Genomic DNA, 23,940 nt, shown 5'->3' with positions numbered 1-23,940 from the left:
TCTCCTTCCCAGTAACAGGTTTACACTTTACACAATACAAAAGGAAGGTGGTAGGAGAAGAAGCCTTTCAAAACATTGTCTGTTCACAGTAAGAGAAGGGGGAAGACAGTATACAGAAAATTATATATTCTTCTCCCACATCTTAAAAAGACGGCAAAAAAACCCACACCATATATCTGCTTTCCCCCCTCAAACACTCACTCATGTTAGTCCATTTCTACCTTAGTACTCTAACACTCCAGAAGAGCATGACAACACACTCACTCTGCAAAAGAGGATTACAGAGAGTTTTTAACTTGTTAGCAAAAAGTGTCTCTAGGGAATTTATTGTTACTACATAGATTTCCTGTATCTTGGACCTCATTTCATATCAAAGCCAAGGAAAAACATCTGTATAGAAACCCCTGTGCAATTTCAAAGTCTCCAACTTCTACAGGTTTCAGCTTAATTAATTCCTCCACACAGCACTGTATTTTTTTCAGCTATAGAAAAATCTATAGAAAAAAAAGAACTGGGTAATCTTACACCAAGTTTTACATTACTTATCATCCTTTCCCTCCCCCTCCCCTTTCTCCTCCTCTCCCCCTCCCATGTTCCTTCCCATCGCTTATTACACTCACCTGCTGCATTTCATCTCCGGCCAGGCCTACACTCAAAAGTTATGTTGACCCAGCTGTGTCGTTCAGGTACGCAAAAAATCCACACCCCTTGTCGGAGGTAGTGAAGCCGACCTAACACCCGCTGTAGTCAGCAGTAGGTCGACGGAAGAATTCCTCTAGTGACCTAGCTATCACCTCTTGGGGAAGTGGATTAACTACGCCGACAGAAGAGCCCCTCCTGTCGCGGTAGTGAGTGTCTACACTGAAGCACTGCAGTTGTGCCTCTATTGCCTTAAGTGTAGACAAGCCCTTAGAACTCTCTGGAGGTTTCCAAAGGGGCCCCCTCAAGCACTACTGTAATGCAAATACTAAGTTTTACCATAAAATTGGTATTTGCCATATTTTCCTTACTTAAGAATTTAGATCATTAACTGAAGGTTTTATTATAAAGAGAATTGGTGTAAAAAAAAGTCACTTTATAATATACTGTGGTAAATTCAATGGACAATCGAAAGTCTACCTGCAGTAATGTACTGGCGGAGTGGATTCATTTAAATCAAGGTGATTTAGATCACCACATTGAAAGCCTTGATTTAAATGATCCATTTTAATGAACTTTCCATTTGTACTTCAGTTATCTTTTAAAGAAAGGTGCATTTTCACTCCTTGGTATCACCATTAAAACATGCTGATTTACAACTAATTAGAGCCTTTTCACTAGATTTGATGAGTCTTTTTGTTACCTAGGCGGTAAGTTATAACTATATACATTTATTAAAGCAACTGTATAGCTTAATATTTTCAGATTCTCATTAATTTGTAGCTTTTTAGTATGTTAGAAAATGGTGTATGACATATTGCTTATTTACTAGATAACCTTTTGCTTATGATTTGTGTCAAGCTGCATTAAGAGAGTAGCCAGAATTTAAACAAACACACAAAACAGCATATACAATTTATTTATATTCTACAAATCAACCTTAAATATTTTAGATACATAAACTTCTCTTATCAAAACATGTTTCATCTTTACAATTAAATGATTTATTAAACAGAGGAATCAACTGTAGTCAGTGGATTAAACGGATTATTTCAGCCCAGGAAAAGGTTTAAATATGCCTAAGTGAAAGTGACTGACTCGGAGCTTAAAGTTTCTACTTGCCTAATTCTCTTGAAAATGAGAGGCTCCGAGGTTACTTAGGCTGATCTACTGTGCCATATTTATAAAGCGTGACCTCAAAAGTTAGATGTTTTTCTCCTGATTCTTTTTTTAAATAGACAGCAGCCTTTAATTCCAAGTTTCTGATAAATATGCTGAATCCATGAGCCTCTATTTTTTATTTAAATGTTTTAAGAGATCATAATAAATTGAGGCCTTAACATATTTTGTATTAAATTCAGATTTCATTTTAAACAGATTTTAAAAAAGAAAAAAAAAAAAAACTTACTACAATTTTAATTTAAATTGGATTTTTTTCTTATTTAAAGTTCAATTTTTTTATTTAAAAAAAAAAAAAAATCTATTTATCCACTCTGCCCACTAGTAATGACAATCTGGGACAGAACAATCATTTACCAGGGTTATTACTAAAGCAGTTAGGTTCACAGTTCTGCAGACTTCAAAGCCTTCTAGAGATGACGGACAGCCTTACTTTAATGTATAACAAATCCATGGTTTGGCAGCTGAATACCAAGTAAATAATCAATGTATGTTCAGGACACAAGTATAAATCAATGTTTTCTTTTAAATGAATCCAGTTGAATCAAATGAGTGAGAAATGGGCCCACTCACAGCATACAAGTACAGGGAAAATACTAGAAATATACCTGGGTTAATTTATCACCTCCTTTTTGCATATTATTACCTTTCTATCGAATAAATTTCTGGCCCCTAGTACCACAGCATCTGAGTGCCTCAACATGTAATGTATTTATCCTCACAAAACCCCTGTGCGATAGTACTGCCCTATTTCCCCTTTGACAGATAGGGAACTGAGGCAGAGATACACTAAGGCCATGTCTACACTTCAGACTTTACAGTGGCACAGCTGTACCACGGCAGCTGTGTCGCTGTAAGGTCTCCTGTGTAGCTGCTCGATGCCAGCAGGAGACAGCTCTCTCACCGACAGTGCTATCCACACTGGCGCTTTTGTTGGTGAAACGTATGTCGGTCCGGGGTGTGTCTTTTCACACCTCTAACTGACAAAAATTTTACCGACAAAAGTGCTCGCGTACACAAAGCTTATGCGACTTATCCAAGGTCACACAGAAAATCTGTGATAGAGCAGGGAATTCAAGCCAGGTAACCTAATCATTGGACCATCCCTTCCCTGCCTCAAAAATTCTCCAGCTCATCAGACTATCACTATAATAGTAATAGCTGTACCTATAATTCATAGGAAAAGTACAAACAAGCATGTCCGACTTGAAAACTAAACAAAACACAAGCTATACAAGTACAGTTGACCCCAAACAGAGAGAGGGATCCATTCCGATAAGCATGTGTGAACACTGCAATGCGTAGCTGTGTCAGCCCCAGGATATTAGAGAGACTAGATGGGTGAAGTAGTCTCTTGACTGGAGCAACTTTTGCTCTTACAAAAAGCTCTTCTTCAGGTCTTCTCAGACCGCAGTGCATCAGTCCTAGGCTAAGGCTCGTCAAATTTTGTGCAAAACAATTTAGCAAATCCTGCTGCATTTAAGCCATCAATCATACAAGTTATGATAAGCAACATACCGAGCAAGAGACAGCTGTCAGAACTGCTCGCACACAGCTTGTTTGTTATGCATTTTAATGATCGCCTTCTAAATTCTGCGGTCTCTAGGAAGGAGCTGGCCCCTTAGTAGATAATCAGTGTGACTCTGGTGTAGACAAAGCCTAAGAGTTCACCAATGTAAATGGTTCCAAAGAACAACAATGGCAACACAAAAACCTGGTTCTAAAGTCCTAGAGAACCAGTTTCAAGTGGGGTAAAGCTACACCAGCACACAGGGCCAGATTTAGGGTAAGGCAACTCAAGGTGCTGTTTTTGTTGTTAGCAACAAAAGGGAAAATAGTGTTTGAAGTAAAATGTTTCAGATATTCTATATGTGGATTGATTTTTCACTAGCCTCCAAGAATGTTCTGGGACCTATGTAGAATTTCATGGAACCTTACAGACTTTCCGAGAACTACATTTTCCTTGCACCTCCTAGAATGTTGTCAGCCATGCCCTCGTTGGTATATAAAGGGCGAGGCGTCGCCAGTGAGATATAAGAATGAACTGAAGTGAAGTGAGAGTACAGCTGTGAGATTGTGAGCCTTGGTTTATTGTATAATTGTGAACGTGTACTTGTGTTTTAAGACTCGAAGAGTGTATCAAAGTTGTGAAATGGGCTATAAACGCAATATAAAAAAGGTATTCAAAAGTTTAACAAACGAGGGGTGGGGGTGCCGAAGAGGTTCCTCACCTGGGGTGCCATTTGATCTAGGGCCAGCTCTCCCAGTACAAGCCATGCTTTACCCAGTCTACATTGGGGCTTGCACTGGTGCAGCTACACTGGTAGCTAACCAACAACAGCTGTAATCGGAGCAAATCCCCAGGGTAGATAAAGCCTCAGAATAGTATTCGCAATTTACCTGAAATAAAATCAGCATGTAGTTTGGGAAACACACATGGGAACTGAGGATCGTCCTGTGTATTGGAATAAAAGATATACCTCTTTATTTAGCTGTACAGCAAGCTCTGATCCTCCTACCTGTAGAGAAGAGACTGGCCTGCATATTTATCCAGACATTTTGTTACAGACTTTGTCATTTTCTTTAGGGATTGATGCTGCACCCCTAGAGAGCCTTATTCTTCATAAAAGACACAGAGCAACACAATCACCTACCAAGCAAGCACTTCACAACCATGCAAGTGTGGCTTATAAATGGAGTTTTAATCAAGTAAACACCATTCCCCCCTCCGCCCCCCAACACTGTCTCCAACCCTGCCCCATTGCAAACTCCTAAGGAAGTTACAGTCAGAATCATTGCCAGGTTTGTGATACAGTGGACACACCGAGCCAAGCTGTAATAAATATCAATTAACATCTAACCTCATGAGTGATCCTCTTCACTTCAAGCTCGTGGGCCGCACGTATTGCCACTCAAAAGACCAGGACAGTGGGGATGCAAGGGGTAGTTTTAAATTGTTGGGCACCGAGTAATAGTTTTAAAAAGTACTAAAATATTGTGTTTAAAGAAACGAGAAGTGGAAGGCCAGCTCTTACCAACTGTTTCTCTCACTGCCAATTCAGGGGTGTGGCTCCCGCTATCTACTCACAGGGGTTCTTTTACATACTTTAGGGCAGCGTTTCTCAACCTTTTTGATATCAAGGACCAGCTTGCTGCCTTCCTAAACTGTGTCAGGGAGATCTCGGGGACTGGCGCCGGTCTGCAGACCAGCTGTTAAGAAATACTGCCTTAGAGGACATCATGATCAAGACCAACCAACATAATCACAATTATTAACCATAGGTATTTTATTATTAAAGAAAGGAAAATTAAATATTAAACCACACACAACCCTGAACACATATGATAAACTTACTACTACCATTACAATCTCTTCATGTCTCTCTGTGGAGAGCTTTTAACAGAGATTACTGTGAACACCTCTAAGGTGTTCTTTCCTTTCGGTAAGTTAAGACCAAAATATATTGTTTCCCAAAATTATAATAATCCATTCTTTAGTATATCCTTACATAATTAAGAATGTTTACAGAAGGGCAAAAGAGCTTGGTTTCAGGATGGGTGAACTAGTTGGTTAATAACCACCAACCAGTTTATAGTTGGCAAAGTAAGCAGCCTTACTATATCTTATGAAACTAGAGAAACTATTTAAATCAATTACTAGAAGAAGCCATTGAAGCAGTTGTCTTGAGACAGGCCAATTAACCAATGATAAGAATCTTAAATTCCATTAAATCCCATTACTCTAATTACCAATGTTTAGCCCTTGTCTCCTCTCCAGGAATATATGGCCTCGTCACTTGGGTATGAAAAGGAAAACTGCTAGTCTTTTAGAGTTATTTCAGCATTTCAATATTCCAACAAAATCATTACAAGACTTTAAATCTAAGCACTTGGCACGATCTTAGTTAACTTCCTCTGACCAATCCACGTTGAAGTGGTGGGGAGATTTCCTTGAATTGGTTTCTTCTGGAGTCTTCTCTGATTTTCTTACCTGCCTGAGGCATCTTCCCTATAGAGATGGACAGGATGAGTTGTGGAATGCTTGCTATCCAAGCAGAGAAGCAGGGGGTGTGACCATGGGATGCTCATTTCAGAGTTCTTTATCCTCTTCTGCTTATTTTCATTAAATTACAGGAAAACACACCTCTTTCATGCTTGTTTAGATTCAAGTCAGTTGCTGTCACTCTAATTGGCTTCATGCCTCTGGGGTTGGCTCCTGAATATGTAGTTTGTTTAATTAATATGCAACATCTCTAACTGCCTTTGTTCTTCTTGTGGCAGGAAAAATCCAGATAACTTTAAAAGTGAGTTTCAACGCCTCCTTTTTATTCAGTCCACTTTCTGAGATATTGTTTCAAGTTTATCAGAGTTTTTCAGGAAATTAAATACTGTTTTCAAAAAGGGCAAACACTTCTGTTTTTCATATAAGAGGTTGTAGTTCTCAAAACAGTCTTACAATTAAATAACTCTTAGGTTAAGCTGTTAACTCGATGGGTATGCCTGCACTGCAAGGTAAGCACAGAGTCAGAAGAACTCAAGTTAGCAAACCCTAGGTTTGTTAACCAAGGGCTCGGGCATCTGCACTTATTTGTAACCCCAGGTTGGAAATTGTTGAATCCTGGGTCCCAACCTGAGGCACTAGTGTCTACACTGCATTTTGCAGTCCAACCACTGTATCCCAGACTTCCTAGCTCCCTGCTAAAACTTTGCTTATGGCACAGTGTAGAGAAACTTGACTATCCACCAAACTTGACTGTTCAGAGGACAAAGGGAGATGGTTCATGGGATACTTTTGGCAGACTCCCAGAGCATAAGTCTAGTGGGCTGCATCTACACTGCAAAGCAATAGGGCTCAAACCTTGGGTCCCGGCTTGACTCAGGCTCAGATCTTCCACCCCTGTAAAGTCCTGGGACCTAAGGTCCGAGCCCTGGGTTAGCACGATGTGTGTGTAGATGGAAGGGGTGTTAGGCTTGAGCCTGAGTTCAAACCCTTGGCTTACACTGCAGTGTAAACATACCCTACATGACAATTTCTGGAACAATTATTTTCTTGTCTTCCTGCCTTCGGCGAGAGTTTCCTTGCACGCTGACAGTAATTAATTAATTCAAATAGTTTATACTTAAATGATTTCTTACATTAATAATTAGTCTAGAGTCAAATGACCTTGCTGTATTTGTACAAAAAACATCTCACCATTCATATAACAACATCAGGCAGTTATTATATGAAGGCTTCCATTTAGACACAAAATATTTCCAAATATATATATTAAAAGAAGCTTATGCCATCCTAAGCATTTGAGAAAAAAGTTTTTACCTTTAAATGGAAACCTGAGTTGGAAGTAACCAGTGCTCTAAAACGTTTCCCCGCCACAAATGTTCTCTTTAGATTTTAGAGTATTAACAAAAGAAGTCAATTTCAATAAGGATATTTCTAGAATTTTTTCAGTGTGTTGAACCTCAGGTTTTTCTCTGAGGGGGAAAAAAAAAGAGGTTGGGGGGCTTGTTAGGTCCACTTTACCTCTAGATTTATTGCTCAGATAACACAACCAACCCTGCATTCCTTTCACAACCAGGTTTCTTCCTAAAAGTGTTTACATGGTTAGTTTGCTTGATGTTTGCTTGTCCTTGGAAGACAGGAGCAGAAACCTTCTGGAATTTCTTTTAGCTTTAACATGTTGTAATGTAATTAGCTAAACATGTGGATTTTTATATTTCTAAGCATTCTAGCTAGAACACTCTTGTATCTATACCATAATATTCAGTAAAGCTGCAAACAAGTTTGTAACAACTTTAAAAAATTGTTATAATAATTGTATTAATATTTTTTGCACCAACATGGAGTTCTCCTCCTCACTGGACCCTTGAATGGCTCTTGAAAGGCAGGATCAGGAATTAAATACCCTGTGCAGCTTTACCGGTGCAGGGCTGCCAGGGCACAAGTTCAAGGCACTCAGCAGACTGCTGAGGCAGAAGGTGTCAGCAGGGGCTGGCTATGACACCTGACTGGTCCCGTCACCCCTTTAGCTGGCCCTGATCCCTGCTGAGGGGAGGGGCTATGCACGCCCACAATACCCCTCTCCCTGACCGACACCTGGCGGCCCAGGGAGGCTAGGCTGCGTGCTCAACAGCCCCTGGTCTGATTTCCTATTTGATGGGCCTGAGGGGACCATGGCTCCCCTGCCTGGTGGGCGAGGTGGGAGGGGACACGAACACCACACCACACCACACTTTGCTCTCAACATTTTTTCTAAGTGTAGTTTTTCTAAACCTGTTTGGTTTCAAAGATCTTGAAGCATTTCTTGGAGGGCTTATTGCTAGGGGTTTCTATCCTTACAATAGGTTACATAAAAATTAAAAGGAAACATGTACATTATTAATTTTAATTATTACACACGTGAGCTATAACACTGTAAATAAACAATTTTCCTCAAGAAGTGTTAATAGTGGGCCACAGTGCCTATTGCAGCTGCACAGGTGAGTTTTAGGGGAGAAAAGTCTGGGAACCCCTGCAGGAGAACCCTGCTTGTACTTGGGATTCAGCAGTTCATGGCCAGTAATTGGTGTAGCTGCATAGGTGCAAGTCCAAAGAATAGACAAGTCAAGCAGAGGTTTGTACTGGTTGAGTTTACTTTGTTATAAGCAGAGATAAACAGTGCACGTTACAGCTTTGCTTATCTGCACCTGGGGTTTGCATGAACTGAGCTGCACCAGTTGCTGGCCAGTGACCGCTGATTCCAAACACAGACAAGGTTTAGGACTACTGCTAAATACATCTGGTGCTCAAAATGCTTCGGTAAACAGAGGGAAAGAAGAGAAGGCTGGGGTATGGAGAAAAGCAGGAAAGGGAAAATGGGATGTCAGAGACAATAAGTGGGAAAGAAAAGCATCAAAGGAGAGAGAGATCATTAGAGAAAGAGAAAGAAAACATCCCAGAGACAAGTGTCTGATCAGTTAGACAAGATGAGGCCTACCTGAAAAAAACATTCAGGCAGTAGGCCATGGAAGAAATGATAGGAGAAAGGTGAATTAGTTGCATCATTTGACATGAAGAAAGGAAAAAAAAAACTGGGGGCTAGAAATTTAAGTTTCTGTCCTTTCCTCCCTCCCACAGATACAGCTTCAGCCCCGTTACTTATTTGCTGTCACTAAACTTCTACTTCAACTGAACGAGCCTTTGGTGAAACATTCCTTCAGCTAGTAACTTCAGACTGTTTGCTAGTGACTCTACTTGAATATCCTCTCTCTGGTGCCTCACTCCTTCCACAAACAGTTATCCCTTAGATTGCAGGTCACACTTTGAAAGTGAAGCCCTACAAATCCAGCAGGTATTTCCCACACTCCTGATGGGCCACAGGAAACTTCCTTATGTGGATATTACTGACTGAAAAAGTTAACTGCGATTAAACACAAACCCAACATACAGGGTAAGCCAAGCTCTGACTGCAGAAAAGCAGATAGTGTCCCGTTAGCCCATGTATCAGAACGTGACAGAAGGAGATATAGCCCCAACATATTACCACATCAAAAGAGCACCACACTGAAACTTTGTAAAATGTGTGGGCCACTCTTCTTCCCTACATTTTGGGTATGGGTGGTGGAACAGGGAAGGGGGGGAAAAAGGAGGAAAACAAAAAGCTCTCAATTATCAAATCAATTCCAAAATCCCAAACAAGAATTTTAGCAGCCTGTCCGATGCTCTGGGTTACTCGTAGTGATGTCTAATATAAGATTATTTAATTGGAAGCTAGAACAGTAAATGGTTGGTTGAGATCTGTTTTACTCTCGCTCTTACTTGCTACACTATTTTAACCAAGTTTGTATCCAGTTATTGCAGGGGTTGACAGGGCTTATATATGCTCTCCACATGGTTAGAACTTTGTTAGAAACCATGTCAGCTAACAGTGTTTTGCTGCTGACAGATGATTGTCATCTATAATCATTTCAGCACAGGTTTTCCATTTGCTTTGTGGATAAGCCCCTTCCTTGCCCAGTCTGTTTATGTAACACCAGTTTGGCCAGTCCTCCTTTGTCCTAGCTTTACGTGGCAAGGCCTCTCAGAGCACATTGCCCCATGCACTTTTGTTTCCTGCAGGTATTTTATTTTAAAGCATGTGACAGAAAATATTGTCCAGGGGATAGGGCACTAGCCTGGGACTTGGGAGAGGTGGATTCAACTCCTGTTTCGGTCACAGATTTCCTGGGTGACTTTGGGCAAGTCACTTGGGGAACTGTGCCACAGTCTGTAAAATGGGCCTTTAAGGACAACACCCTTGTGAAGTTAAATACATTCAAGACTGTGAGGCACTCAGATACCATGGTGATGGGGGCCATAAGTACCTAACACAAACACTTGAGGCCGCTACCCAGTTTTTACAGGTGGGTAGCTTTTACCAGAATGCAGCATGGTAGATGTGGACATAAACGCCGCTGTAATAGCAGGAAAGTTCCATGGCCACACACTGAATTCTACTGCTTGTAATCGGTATTGAGTAACAAAATCACAGCTGGAGCATGAGTATTAACTGGCCCCTAGAGATGGTGATTCCAAAACACACAGAGGTACCATGGGGATACGATAAGATTCCTGTGTTCTCAGTTTGGCAAGGACTGGGAAGGAGGGAAAAAGCAGGCATCCTTTTAACAGGCCACAAGCACAAACTAAAACAGTGTCAATGCTAAATGAATTATCCTTAAATGAAAGATCAGGATTCTATTTTTAAGACAGTATTGCAGAACACACTTGCTTCTTTAACCTTGGCAACCATACTTCAGGCAACTCCAGCCACTAATTTGCCATTCTGCTAATACGAGGTGTGTGAGGTTCTTTTACAAGAATACGCAACATCTGTGTCCATCACAAAAAAAAAAAAAAAAAAAAAAAAGCAGCTTTCCAGACCATTCCTGTACACATACTCATGGGCAAGTTACCCCAGGGTTTGGTGTTTTTGGTTGAAAGGACATAAAACTGGTCATGCGTTTTTAGAGGGGAATCTCAAAAATAATATTCAGCCAGTGAGAAATGTATAGACACTTCTGCCCTAAAATCATTCTCAACAGCCTTGTTATCTGAAGCTCTGTAGGGAGGTGTTATAATGGGATTTAAGCCATGCTAGAAACAGTCAGCTGAATCTTTTAGTTGATGAGTAATGCAGGAAAACCAAACAATGTTTCATAAAAAGCCAAAAAATCAATTTTACAATGGAAAAGAATCGCTGTTTAAATGGAGGATGGGGGGAGCAGAGCAACCATTAGACAGATGGAGAGTGCAGACTTGAGGATTTTTAGAAGAGCAAAATCTAGAAATGAGTAGAGTCATTAACTTCATGAAGGGTCAATGGAGTGTGGGAGGTGCAGTACACACTAGCTAACTCAGACCGGAGACTGACAGCTGCAATTCAGAAGCAACCACAGTAATTTTTCACTAGCCAAGTGTGATGCTGTGTATAAGAAAGGTGACCATTTATATCATTGTTGTTACCACTGTTACAGAATTTCCATAACTCTTGTACAAAGTATGTCATGTAAACTATCAATAGAAAAGTTATGAATTGCTAAGTATGATTATCCTGTTTATATGCACGCATCATCTTTGCATTTGAAGTTATTAATACTGGCTATGTATCTGTATCTCAGACACGTGTTGTATGCCTGGGCGACACCCCCCAGATAGATTTACATCAGAGCTACACAGCTATATGTTGACGGCCCTTTAAGGGCACTCAGCTCACAATAGGCCATTGAAGAAACTCATCCCGCCCAGTAATTCTTTCCTGTGGATGCCTCAGACAGCATGGGGCCAATGGCCAGCCCTGTGATTCAGCAAGCCATGCAAGGACGTGATGAGGACATGTGACCTGAGACTATCTTTTACAAGAAACTTTCCATGCCCGTGTTACCTTGGACTCCATATTGGGCCAGTAACTTTCATTGCACCTGGGTGGGCTATAAATTACAAGCTGTGACATAACTGCTTTGCCTCATTCCTGCTCCAAATTCTCTGAACTGTGGATTGAGTGGATTGAACTAAAAGGAGTATTTTGAACTCTGGACTGAGAATCTGCCCATCTTTTGGAAGTTACCAGAGAAACTTTTGCAAGTTAGCAGTCTATTCCATCACGGCCTTTGCAATCACTTGTATTTATATGATTCCTTAGCCATTCAATAACTCTCTTCTTTTCTTATATTAATAAAATCTTTAGTTAGTTTACTAAGGATTGGCTGGCAGCGTGATATTTGGGTAAGATCTGAGATATACTGACCTGGGAATAAGTGTCTGATCCTTTGGAAAATGGAATCTAACATAAAAGCAAGGCCTGGTGTATTCTGCGAGAATCATGCTTCATCAGCTAAGCTTGAATTTTTTTAAAAGTTAAATTTCTAGCCCTTCTACTTAAGAAAATCATCCAAATTTGACTTGAGTAAAATCGACAATGAATTGTTTGCCTGGATTTTTAAAACAATCTGAAACAGGTGCTCAAAGAGAAAGTGAATAGGATGTTAATTTTGAAACCTAACAATGACAATGTGTGTCTAATATCATTAACTATTTCACTGCTGATCATTTCAGCAAACATCCAGCTAGTGTGCTTATCCCAAACTGCTTCCCACACCTTTCCACATGCCTAAAGTTCCAGATCTCTCTTTCCATTGTCAAAGTCTGCAGCTTCCCCCCCATCATTTAAACCATACAGTTACATGTTCTCAATACAAATTTCTGCAGCACACTTTTAAAAATGTAAGGGCAGTGTAAAATAAATTTAACTTGTATTATATTAAACAACACAGGGATTACTCTACTGATTTTATTATTCGTTTTCATATTGAATTTGATCATAAAATTCCTTTTTTTAATTTTCTGCAGCTCCTGCAGAATCTCCAATGTACTGCACTGAAGTGCTGTGGAACCCAAGGGCCTAGCCACAGAATTTAGGTCAAGTTTGCCACAGAGAACATACAGCCTTGGTAAAGATGTCTTCATTTCCTGACCAACAGGCGTTTGCTTTACATCACTCTGCAAAGACTCCTCTCACCAAATCAGGATTGGAATGGCCAAGCTCCACAGAGCACTGCATCCACTTTCCTCGGCCAGTGAACCGTGGCCATGATGGGGAACAGAGATGTTTTAAAGAGGGGTAAGCTCATGGTTGAGAAATGCTTACATGCTACAATGAAAAATAAATCCCTGGACCAGCCAACCCATGGGCAGACATACACAGAGCTCAGCTACAGGAGAAATAAAGCAGCCCAAGAGGATGACAAGGTAGCAGGGCAAAGGAAAATCCAGTCTCCAGCCAAGGCTACGCAGGAATGAGAGAATTAAGTACAGCCTATGGTAACAGGTTCCCAGCATGTTCATCAAGCTATCAGTTCACTAAACTAAGAACTTGGCTGTACCAAGCATTAACTGCTGCTTGTCGTTCAGCATGTGGGATCGAACCCAGACAGGAGCTTTTGCTGCTACTCCAAATGCCAGTCTCATCCCTGCAGGGCAGAGCTCACACAAACAAAGGGAAGTTCACAACGGAGACGAAGAAGAGCATAGTTCAGAGACTCATCACCGAGGTGAGGAGGAAGGAGAACCCAGAGTACCAGTTTAAAAAGCCTGAATTATCATTGGTTGGGAGGCACTGGCCCATGAGATGCACCACTGGAGCTCAACGGAGAATAAAGCTCAGGCTGCAGAAGGAATCCCTAGAGACAAGCATGGTGGGGGGGGGAGGGGAGAGAGGAGTATATATACAGCACATGTACCCAGGGGTTGCATGGGTACCACTGAGGAGGATAGAGAGGGAAATTCATATTCTGCAGCAGAAAGAGGAGAACACAGCTAAACTCAGAGGGGGGGAAGGAAGGCTGGCAGCCCCAGAGAGCTGTTCCGTGCTCAGGTCCCTCTTGCCTCAGACCCAAGGGCCAGGAGAGGGACGGAGGATGCATGCCCTGGAGGAAGGGGAAAAATGACCGCCTCTTACCCCGGAGGAGGAGAGTGGTCAGGGGGATAGAAGAGATCCTCAGACACCCCCCCCCCTTTACCGCAGTAGAGGGCTTGTGAGGGGCTGGCTGCCTCGGGGAGGAATAAGGGGGGGCCAGGGGCCAGACTGGAGGGGCCATGGGCTGGGTCCTGGCTGTGGGCTAGGGAGCTGCATGCCCAGAGTTTGGAGGGGGGGATGTCTCGGGCCCCCCCCCCGCCGGCGGTCCCCGAAGGCCCTGCCACGGGGGAGCAAGGCGGGGGCTGGGGGAGGCAGGGCGCCGCGGGGAGGGGCCCCTGCCGGAGAGGGGGGCCCAGGTGGGGGGGAGCCCGGGGGGTGGGGGGGGAGCCCGGCCGCCCCTTACCTTTGTGCCCGCGGAAGGCCCCGTACCAGGAGAGCGAGAGCAGGGCGCAGAGGCAGCCGAGCAGCAGGGTGAGGAAGGTGCCATTGCGGAGCCTCATCGCCGCCTCCTCCTCCGCGGCGGCAGCGGGGGAGGCCTCATGTCCCGGGCGCGGCGCGGCCTCAGCCTCCCGGGCCCCGGCCCCAGCCAGGCGCGGAAGCGGCGGGGGCTGCCGCGGCGGGCGGGGGGCGGGACTCGCCGCCGCCGCCGCCGCCTCCTCCTCCTCCTCCTCCTCCGCCGGCCGCTGCCCTCATGCACGGGCCGCACCCGGCCGGGCCCCCAGCTCCAGCTCCAGCGCGGGACGGGGCTGCGGCTCGTGCTCCCCGGAGCGGAGACAGGGGGCTGCCGCCGCGGAGGGGAAGAAGGGGCGGACTGGGCGACGGCAGCGAGTGGAAGGAGCCGCGCACATGCTACGGCCGGGCGTGCAAAGGGAGAGAGGGGGGGGAGGAGCAAACGTGCGTGTGCAAGGGCGCCTCGCCGTGAACAGGTGCCGGCGGGCGCACGCAAGCAAGCACGCGTGTGCTGCACGCGCAGGCCAGGCCGCGTGAGTGTGCCGGGGCGCACTCGTGCAAACGGGGCCCTGGTGCCCGGGTTAAGCCCCCTGGGCTCATGCGCGCGAGGGCACCCGTGTGGCACGCGCGTGTGGACGCGTGCATGAAAACCGACGTTCAAGTGCGTGTGTGTGACTAAAATACACAATAACCAGCGGGACGGTAACGTCTAACACTGCCCCGGGAAAGGCAGGCAAAGCCCTGGCCCGTTGCGACATCTGGGCGCAGAAAGGCAGGCGAATGAAGGGGGGCGGGCGGGCGGCTTTGGGGTCTTCACAGTTTGAAGCATGAAAACAAGACTGGCGTGAAATGCACAGCCCCTGCTCCGCCCTGCGACCGCGAGCGTCCCGGGGTAATCGCCCTGGGCTAGTTCTTCTCGTTTACACTGGATTCTAAACACGATTCCCGGCATTCAGTAATGAAACCCCGCTGGATAATCTCGCTCACCCTTATTCAGGGGTCGTTGTCTTGTCTGTTTTTCCTTTTCATTATTTCGTGTGGTTTTTTAAGTGTGTGTGTGTGTGTGAAATGATATTCACTCTGCATCCAACGCACATATACAAAGGAAAATCATGAAACACCCAAAACAATGAACGCCAGGACAGTCACAGCTAGCGGGTAGGAAACCCTGCATCTCAACAGCCAGCACCTCAATTACTGCCTTCGGTCACTGTCTGTCCTAACACACGCAGTGTGTCGGTAGTGGTACTTGATGTCAGCTTTCACAAAGATGGGGCTGCCCCGCTGCCGGGAGTCTAACACCGAAAAGTGTGTTCTTACTTCGTATTAGAGAACCCGAGATCTTGTTGGCTTTCGTGGCGACTAAAAAGTGCTGCATGTGGGGAATGGGAAACCCCAGCAGAGGGGCTGGCCCAGTGTTTGTAGTGGGGTGCCGAGAGCCCTGAACCAAAGTGCAACCCCTGTATATGATGGGAACCACTTCACGCCAAGGGGGGTGAGGGACATCAGCACCCCCGCTTCCAGCACCTGTATATGGAACCCCGAGTTATAGCTACAGATTGCGGCCCCCCTGCATGACGGAAAAGACTGAATCCTCTGCATGAAGCTACCCGCTCAGTTCAGCTGTCAGAGTATCTATCTCCTTGGTAGAGCGGCTTTCAGAGCGAGCGAGATTATTTTTCCTGATGTGCTGTACTTAAAAGCTTTGGGGAAACATGTTACGTGACAAAATGTAAAACGTCATTGGAGGGAAGGGGCGGGATATGTTTATAATGCACACACAGGCGGACGTGGAGCTGGAGTCGTGCTTGCACCACTATCAAAGAAAGACTCATTCGAGCACACCTGATTAGCCTGCCCATGGCTTGCACCTGCTAGCAGAGGTCGAAGTAAAAACAGCGCATTGGCACTGGCTGCGCTCCACGTTGGTCTGAAAGAAGCCACAGCACAACCACCAGCATGGATTCCTTCTTCTGATCCTGCTAAAGTTTGATTGGAGACACCAGATGCAACGGAATGGAAGTGATGTGTCCGGATGTCCTGCACCGGGCTCAGCCAAGCCAGCAGCGCCACCTGCTGTTTGCACCATGGCTTTGAAGCCCCGAGGGAAGGAAGAAAGTGAGTGGGATTTGTGGAGCCACTATTCTGTTTTGGAAACGGAAGTTAGAGGTGGGCTTGCTACCTGGTTATGCTGGGGGCCTATGGCGTGATGAATGGGGTCTGAGGGAGAGAAAGAGAGAATGCCTGTCAGCTCCTTCAACTAAAACCCCATAATCAAACATCCCCAAACCTCCAGGGATTTGAAATCTAAATCCAGATCCAAAGCTGAATGTTGCAGCTGATCCCCACCTCTGTAATGGGCCGAACAAAAACCCTGTAACCAGGCACCCCCAAAATTTGCCAGAGGAAATACAAATTTCAGCTCTGAATTTTGTAGCTCGCTCTGTTCTTTCTCTCGATTTATATTCACCAAGCACTGGTAACACAACACTAATTTGTCTCCAGTGGAATGGAGATGAAATGGAGAAACCATGTGCAATAAAGACAGCACAATATATAAAGGTAAATCTTGTGTTTTCCAACAGGTTTAGTTCTCAAGTCTAATGTTCTCATTTCTCTCTAGTTCTCATTTTATGTTGTTTTCTATCATAGGAAACACTATAATATTCCAGAGAAGTAGGATTAAACCCTCTGTCATAACCCGATTTATCACCCCTCCCATCCACACAATATGTCATTCTTATCATCCAAAGCACATTTCTGAGTGCTTTCTCTAGCCTTCTCCATAGCTCATTGCACTTGGTATCAAACTGAAAACATGCTGCAGCAGTGCAGAACAAAACAGACTGTCATTGACAAAGGCCCTACACAGCAGAAATAAGTTGTATTACAGAAAGAATAACTAATAAATAAATACACCAAGGATTAAAAAAGGCAGTGTTTGACAACAAAGTGGGGGGAGTAAATTGACAGCCTTTGTTATGGAGCATGATGGAATATCTGCACTGATTCATGGCAGCATACACTGGATTACAGTTACAGTATTATGTCACAAGAGCTGGAGCTCAGATGCAGCAATTCCCCCAAGGTACATGATATGGTCATGACATTTTCCTCATAGAAGCATTTCTACACTTGGACAGATTCTCAACAAATATATTTAATTAAAATGTTATGAGATGGGGATGTACTATTCCCCCCCCCCCCCCCCCATATTTTCTTTCCTAACACTGACTTTTACCAAATTATTTCTGTGTAAATTTCTAAACTACAACTCCCTCAATTACTCAGTGATGTGCTTGTTTACACATTGATGTAACTACCATTCCATAATCCTTACTGAGGCCTTGTCTACACTGCGTTTCTAGCCAAACACTTTTGTATAGACATGACTGAGGCAGTGTGTTTTGGACTGGTGCAGTTTGCCCAAGTTTAAAACTTACCTGATTCCATTTACAAATAGCACTGCATCAATGTAAATGATGTCTACACTAAAGATTTGCACTAGTGTTTAAAAACCCAGTATAGACAAGGCCTTAGCCACATGGTGGAAGAGGAGCAATGGAGTATGAAAGGTCTTCACGCCTTAACTAATGGGTTTTGTTTTGTTTGAAATAGACACACTATTTCCACTGATACTAGTGAGAGTTGCCTGTACACATCAAGAGTAGCCGAAACCCCTCTTTGCTTGTGGGAGCTAGTGATTACAGTGGCAATTGAAATGCTGGTGAAACACTTGTACAGAGTTTTTGTACTGCTTTAACTATATCACTGTATAAACTGATATTATGAAAGGGATACAGATCCCTATGGACACAGTTATACAGGTATAAAAGGTGCTTATATCATAAACTATGCCAATAGTGTCTGGAGACAAGCCCTTAAATATCAAGGGTGATGAAGATCCAATAGGAACATTCAGATGATTTAGTGGCTTCTAAAATATGTAAGTTTAATAAAATGACTATTCTATGGCAAGCAAGCAGCCCAGTTTGTAGCCACTATAGTCCCTGCAGGTGTGCTTGGCAGAGTTATATGAATATTTTAATATGTAAATACATCCCGATCACTGTGTCTTTGCAGTGCATATTTGCTGTCATTTTAGCAAAGGCATTTAATCTTAGTTATGGAAATGGCATCTAATGTCTACTGAGAGTAAATCAATGATGGATGAACATGGCAAATGGAGGCTATTGCCTGGAAAAGCAACATATTTTTAAAGGACTGGAAACTAGAAGGTTATAACCTCAAGTTGTTTGGCAAGCTGTAGATCAACAGAAATCAGATTTTGAAATGATTTGGATTGTTTTCATCTGTTCATAGGGACAATTTTATTGTATTTAAATCAGCCAGGAGAGTTACACAAAGGATTAATTTGACCCATTTTGTTTACTGACCATAAGCAAATTAACATATAGAAACTGATTTTTTTTTTTTTTTGGGGGGGGGGGGTAAATAACACTGAACAGAGTAAGTCTGATCCTACAACCCTTACTTAAGTAATTCTTACTTACCTGAGTCATTCCATTGATTTAATTGGAACTATTCTAGTGATAAAGATTGCTCCTGTAAGTAAAACAATTGAGACATTAATCCTTGAATTCTGTCATCTCTGTGTTCTAAGTTCAAATCCAGCCCACATTGTCATGTAGTGAAATGTGTTGGTTATGTCAGTTAATTTCCTAGTGAACAGATGCCTATTTCACAGGGAATTCCACAATGGACATGCTTTTTGGCATCCTTGTCTGAGAGGACACGTATTGAATGTGGCCCTTTCCCATTTCTAAAGGGTGGAGGAAGGGCTTGAGGGAGTCCCCTCTAACTCAGGGTTTAGACACATGAATGTGATAGTGTGGGCAAGATTGTCTAGTACTTGTTCTGTGGGTGATAAATAAAGGACTTCAGACCGGCATGTTTCATAAGTACTGAAGTCAACACACTTTTAATAAGTAAATCACTGATAAGAGAACCAAATTAAAATGAAGCCATCCATTCCTATACAAGAGGTTCTTGTCAAAAGCAGCATCCTCAGGACCTCTATAACACACAACAATACACATTTTGAATCATAAAATGCCCCTCCCAGAATCTTTTAGGAAATGTCTAAAACAAATCAGAAGAGGGAGCTTTTCTGGCAGCACCAAAAGTTAATTTATTCTTCCTAATCAGTGGAGCACAACCCAGCAAACACAGCACCACACAAGAGATTCTACAGAGCAGAAGGGCACTCAGCCACTTTTTCAAAAATGGCCACCAATTGTGGGCGCCTCAGTTTTAGGAGCCCAATTTCTGACATTTTTAGCCTAATTTTCAGAAGTGTTGAACACCTGAGACTCTCACTGATTTCAATGTCTCAACACTCCTCAAGAATGATTAATAGATTGGAAAGATCTATCAATCTATCATGTGTCAGAGCAGATTTATAAACAGTTTGTACTTTACAGGAATGTGATAAGAGCTAATCTCATGCAAGTACCTAAAATTTTTTACTCATTCTGTTCAGAGAGACAACAGTGCCATGCAGATACCTTCAACCTATCATGTGAAATCATAACTCAGTTGGTACAGCCAGTAACCACACCAGCAGCAGTGTTTTCACCTTCAGAAAATAGTCGAAGCTTTGAGTCATAACAGGTCCTGCCTCCTGTATTTAAATACACAAGTTAAACCTGGTAAACTGGAAGCAGTAAACGAGTTTAGCTAGGGTCACGGGGCAAACTTGATGGGAAGAAAGCAGGTAAAGTCTGTTCGTGCACATGGGACTTGGGATTTTGTTGCCATCTGAATAATGGCCTATTTAGTGAATCATATCTAATTTCTTTATTTTTACATTTGTAAAATTCACCTATTACCTGCTCTGTGGATATATATATACAAACATTAGAATAACATTCATAATTTACCAGTAGACAAATTAATTAGAGTCTCACCCCAGGATATAGCTTTTTATAATTTCCATAATCACACTTTGTCCTCACAAAGGCCTGAATAAATGGATGGGCTTTATATCATACATTGCAGGTCAACAAAACTTAGCCCGTTAAAAAAAAGGAGGGGGGGGGAGTAAAGCAGTGTTGCCAACTCTTGCAATTATATCATGAGTGCTACAATATTTGGTGTTTTTCTTAAAGCCCCCTCCCCTTGCACTCCTGAAATCGTGATTGTATGAGAAGATCAACTTTCATTTTTCTTAAAAGGAAGATTCTCTCATGAATGAAGAGAAAAGCTTGAAAATATGAACAGCAAAGGCTCACATTCCTAAAGGCTAATAATAATAATAATAATAATAAAAGCAGGATTTTTAAGCCAATCTCATAATTTTTTAACACTTGGGGTTGGCAATACTGAATACATTTCAGAACCAACAGCCCCCCACTGAAAACACCTTATCAGCAGTCAGCGAGGTTCAAATCTAGGGGCTGTTATAAAGGCATCATACAAATTAGGGATGGAAAATATCTTTTAGATCTAGAGAGAGATTTAAGTAGAAACTTATATCCAGAATTTAACTTCCTCAAATCTCAGAGGTGTTCAGATCCCTGGTTTTGCTTTGGCCTATCCACCATCCTAATGCAGGCCTGTTCCAGCCAGTTTATTTTCTGTTGTATAACTCTCCTACGATAAGTGATCTCACTTCCTGTTTATTTTGTGTATCACTGTGCTTGAGAGGCAGGCCCCACAGAGACTGTTTTACCACTGTACAAAGGTTCTTGAATGATCTTTAGAAAAGCAAAAACAATACTGTAAGTAAGGCACTTAAAACTAGACACATTTGAATTCTTTAATTTAAGGAGATGGCCACAGGTAACATTTCCAAAAGAACACATTTTGGTGTATAGAATCTTTTTCTGATATTTTTCTCATTTTCTGGTTCTCAAGTTATTATATATTTGTATAACACTTAACAGTCTGTTTGGTGTCTCTCATCATACAGATCTTTTTGATCTTCTCCTATGTGTAGCATGAAGAAAACTAACTCACAGAAGCTTTGTGTTTAAAAAAAAACCCAAATATTTTATGATGCACCAATTAAAACTGGTGTTGACTGATGAAATTTCCTGTGTAAGAATCCTGACATTTTACAGCTAATCTTCAGGATAGCTTAACATCTACATATGAAAATAAGAGTGGCTGCTGCTTTCTCTCTTGTCTGTGATCTTGAGAAAGAAAATCCCTCTACAGCCAATTTCACACAGAGATTTTTCTGGTTCACCTGCAGGATCCCAGAAAGTATGCAGGAAACCGCTGCATGTGAACTGACACTGATATGAAGAAAGCAGGAAGAAAGGGGTCTGCCACAGCCCAATCTAACACCAACGAGTAAACGTTTCAGTCAGATCCAAGCTCCCTGCTATTCCTCTGAAATATTCCGTGAAATTATGACCACGCTGAGGTTAGGAGAAAGGGCCAAGTACCCCCAGGTGCACATTAATTATTTCTGTCACAGAACCTGGCTTCAGCAGGCTGCACATCATCCCATACTGAGTCCGTCTGACCTACTCCTGTGCCCATGACGAAGCAAGATGCCTGTGTTATGTATTGTATGTGGGAGGAGAATGTTAGATCACTGATCCCAAGCATTATCTAATCCCCAGTAGACAGCTCCCTCCCCGAGCTTAGGGGAGAAAGGAAAATGATCATCACGGGACCCAGCTGAGTCACAGCCATCTGACTTACTTCCTTTAAGTAGTCCAAGAGGGTCCATCAGGGAGGTTCCAGAGGGCCGACAATAAATTTTGGGACGATTTTTTGTGTGTCTATATTTCAAAGTTAGGAAACCTCTAGAAGGTGCATGTTGAGATAAAAAAAAAAAAACGAAAGTGACTCAGCTAGGTAGACAGGGAAACTCCTTTAGTTTTTGGCTTTATGCAGTCCCCGTGCTGCAGATGATCTCAGCTTTATTTCCAAGCTAGCTGCAGTTCTCACATTTGAAGACACCTCCCCCCCATGAAACTAATGTAGGTAGAACTGGTACCTCAAACACTCCCTCAACACCTCTGCAGATTCAATCATGTCATTATCCTTTTGCATACATAAACCCTTTGGTGCAGGATTGTTTTGATACAAGAGTCCCCTCTCAGCTGGAAAAGTGTTGTTATTCCATGAGCATCAGCATCCTGCTTAGTGCTTTATAAACAAAGAAGAGAGAGTCCCTGAGAAAAAGAGTTTATAGTTTAGCACAGACATAAACAAAATAGTTTGGACACAAACAGTATATAGTGAATGAACCTGTATTATAGGAATTGCCCAAAGGGCTTTGCAGTAGAAAGGGGGTTCTGAAGAGAGATTTGAAGGAAGAAAAGAGGAAGGTTGTAGGAAAGTCAGTTGCTACAAAATAATTTTGAAATGCTGAGCCCCTTCTCTCTCACATAGCTCCAGAATTTTAGATGTTCTGAGATTCAGACAGTGATCTTCCTTGAACGGGAAATCAGTAGTCAGAGCAGTCTTTTACAAAGGCTTCTAACAAAACAAATGTATCACAAAATTCTGTCCTATAAACCACAATCTTGTACACATATATACAATACTTCACTAATCCTCTGATTGACAGTAACATCTTTAAGACTTTTAAAAGCTCCCTATGTCTCTTCTACCGTTTTCTGTTAGAGTGAATGCTGTTCCAAAATGAAAACTGCAGCAATTTTCAGGGCAGGTGTGAACCTTATTTAATTACACTTGTTTCCTGGTGGGCTTTCCCACTGAAAGCTTTCTAGACACTGAAGCTTCATGATAAGAATGCCAAAAACAGCATCCACAAGCAAACATAAGAAAAATTATCGAAGTTCATATGAACCCCAAGATCTCAAGGCCAACTTTGGCCATGTGTTAACCCCAAAAGCTCAAGAAAAATATATGCAAGCTGTGAAGCCAGAAATGTAAGGCCAAGCTTAATCATAGATGCACAGACATCAGGTCTTTTCCATTTTTATCATAATTCAATCCAATTCTAATGCAGGATTGTTCACTACAAGATGCATTCTATGTTAGTTTCCATACTTCAAAGATACAATCAAAAAGTGCACAAATGTTACCATTTTGCTGTTTTCCTGCCTGTGTATTTTCCTGTCTCTGAACAACCTTGAGAAAGACCCTGGAAGGATCACTACTTTGAAAGTTCTTTGGAAGCTGTGCAGTTAAATATCCATATGAAGTGGACAGGCAGAACAAGACAGATTTTAGCTGAAGTCCAGTTTAACTTCCAATGAGATTTAATCTCCCTGACATCTACCTATTTTTCTGAAACACTCTTTTGTTTTCCAAAAAGAAGAGAATAGTCTAGAGGGAGAGAGGATTTTCTGTTACAGAGAACATGAGGATTATTCACAGTAATAAGTCATAGAAGATGAGGGTTGGAAGGGACCTCAGGAGGTCATTTAGTCCAACCCCCTGCTCAAAGCAGGATCAATCACAACTAAATCATCCCAGCCAGGACTTTGTCAAGCTGGGCCTTAAAAACCTCTAAGGATGGAGATTCCACCACTTCCCAAGGTAACCTATTCCAGTGCTTTACCACCCTCCCAGTGTCAAAGTTTTTCCTAATATCCAACCTGGACCTTCCCCACTGCAACTTGAGACCATTGCTCCTTGTTCTGTTATCTGCCACCATTGAGAACAGTCTAGCTCCATCCTTTTTGGAAACCTCCTTCAGATGAATGTGTTAAACTCAGTTTAGAGTCTTAGATGTCATCTTGGGTTAGCTGTGACATTCTCTACACATACATTTCTGCTCCTGTGGCAACAG

General features: G+C 42.6%; 1 protein-coding gene across 1 annotated transcript in view; it reads right to left on the bottom strand.

Annotated features, from left to right (window-relative positions):
• Window positions 1–14,395, bottom strand: part of MGAT4B (alpha-1,3-mannosyl-glycoprotein 4-beta-N-acetylglucosaminyltransferase B) — an 82,277-nt gene extending 67,882 nt beyond the window's left edge. The window contains exon 1 of the mRNA XM_067567223.1: window positions 14,152–14,395. Coding sequence (XP_067423324.1) covers window positions 14,152–14,248 — 97 coding nt within the window. The 5' untranslated portion in view covers window positions 14,249–14,395. The remainder of the gene's footprint in view (window positions 1–14,151) is intronic.
• Between the last annotated feature and the right edge of the window lie 9,545 nt (window positions 14,396–23,940).

This window comes from Emydura macquarii, unplaced genomic scaffold, assembly GCF_026122565.2.
Source record: "Emydura macquarii macquarii isolate MOO-44397 ecotype Brisbane River unplaced genomic scaffold, CSIRO-AGI_Emac_v2 contig_2768, whole genome shotgun sequence".
Classification (NCBI taxonomy): Eukaryota; Metazoa; Chordata; order Testudines; family Chelidae; genus Emydura; species Emydura macquarii.
Note: the sequence above shows the minus strand (reverse complement) of the source record. Positions and strands in the feature narration are given on the sequence as shown.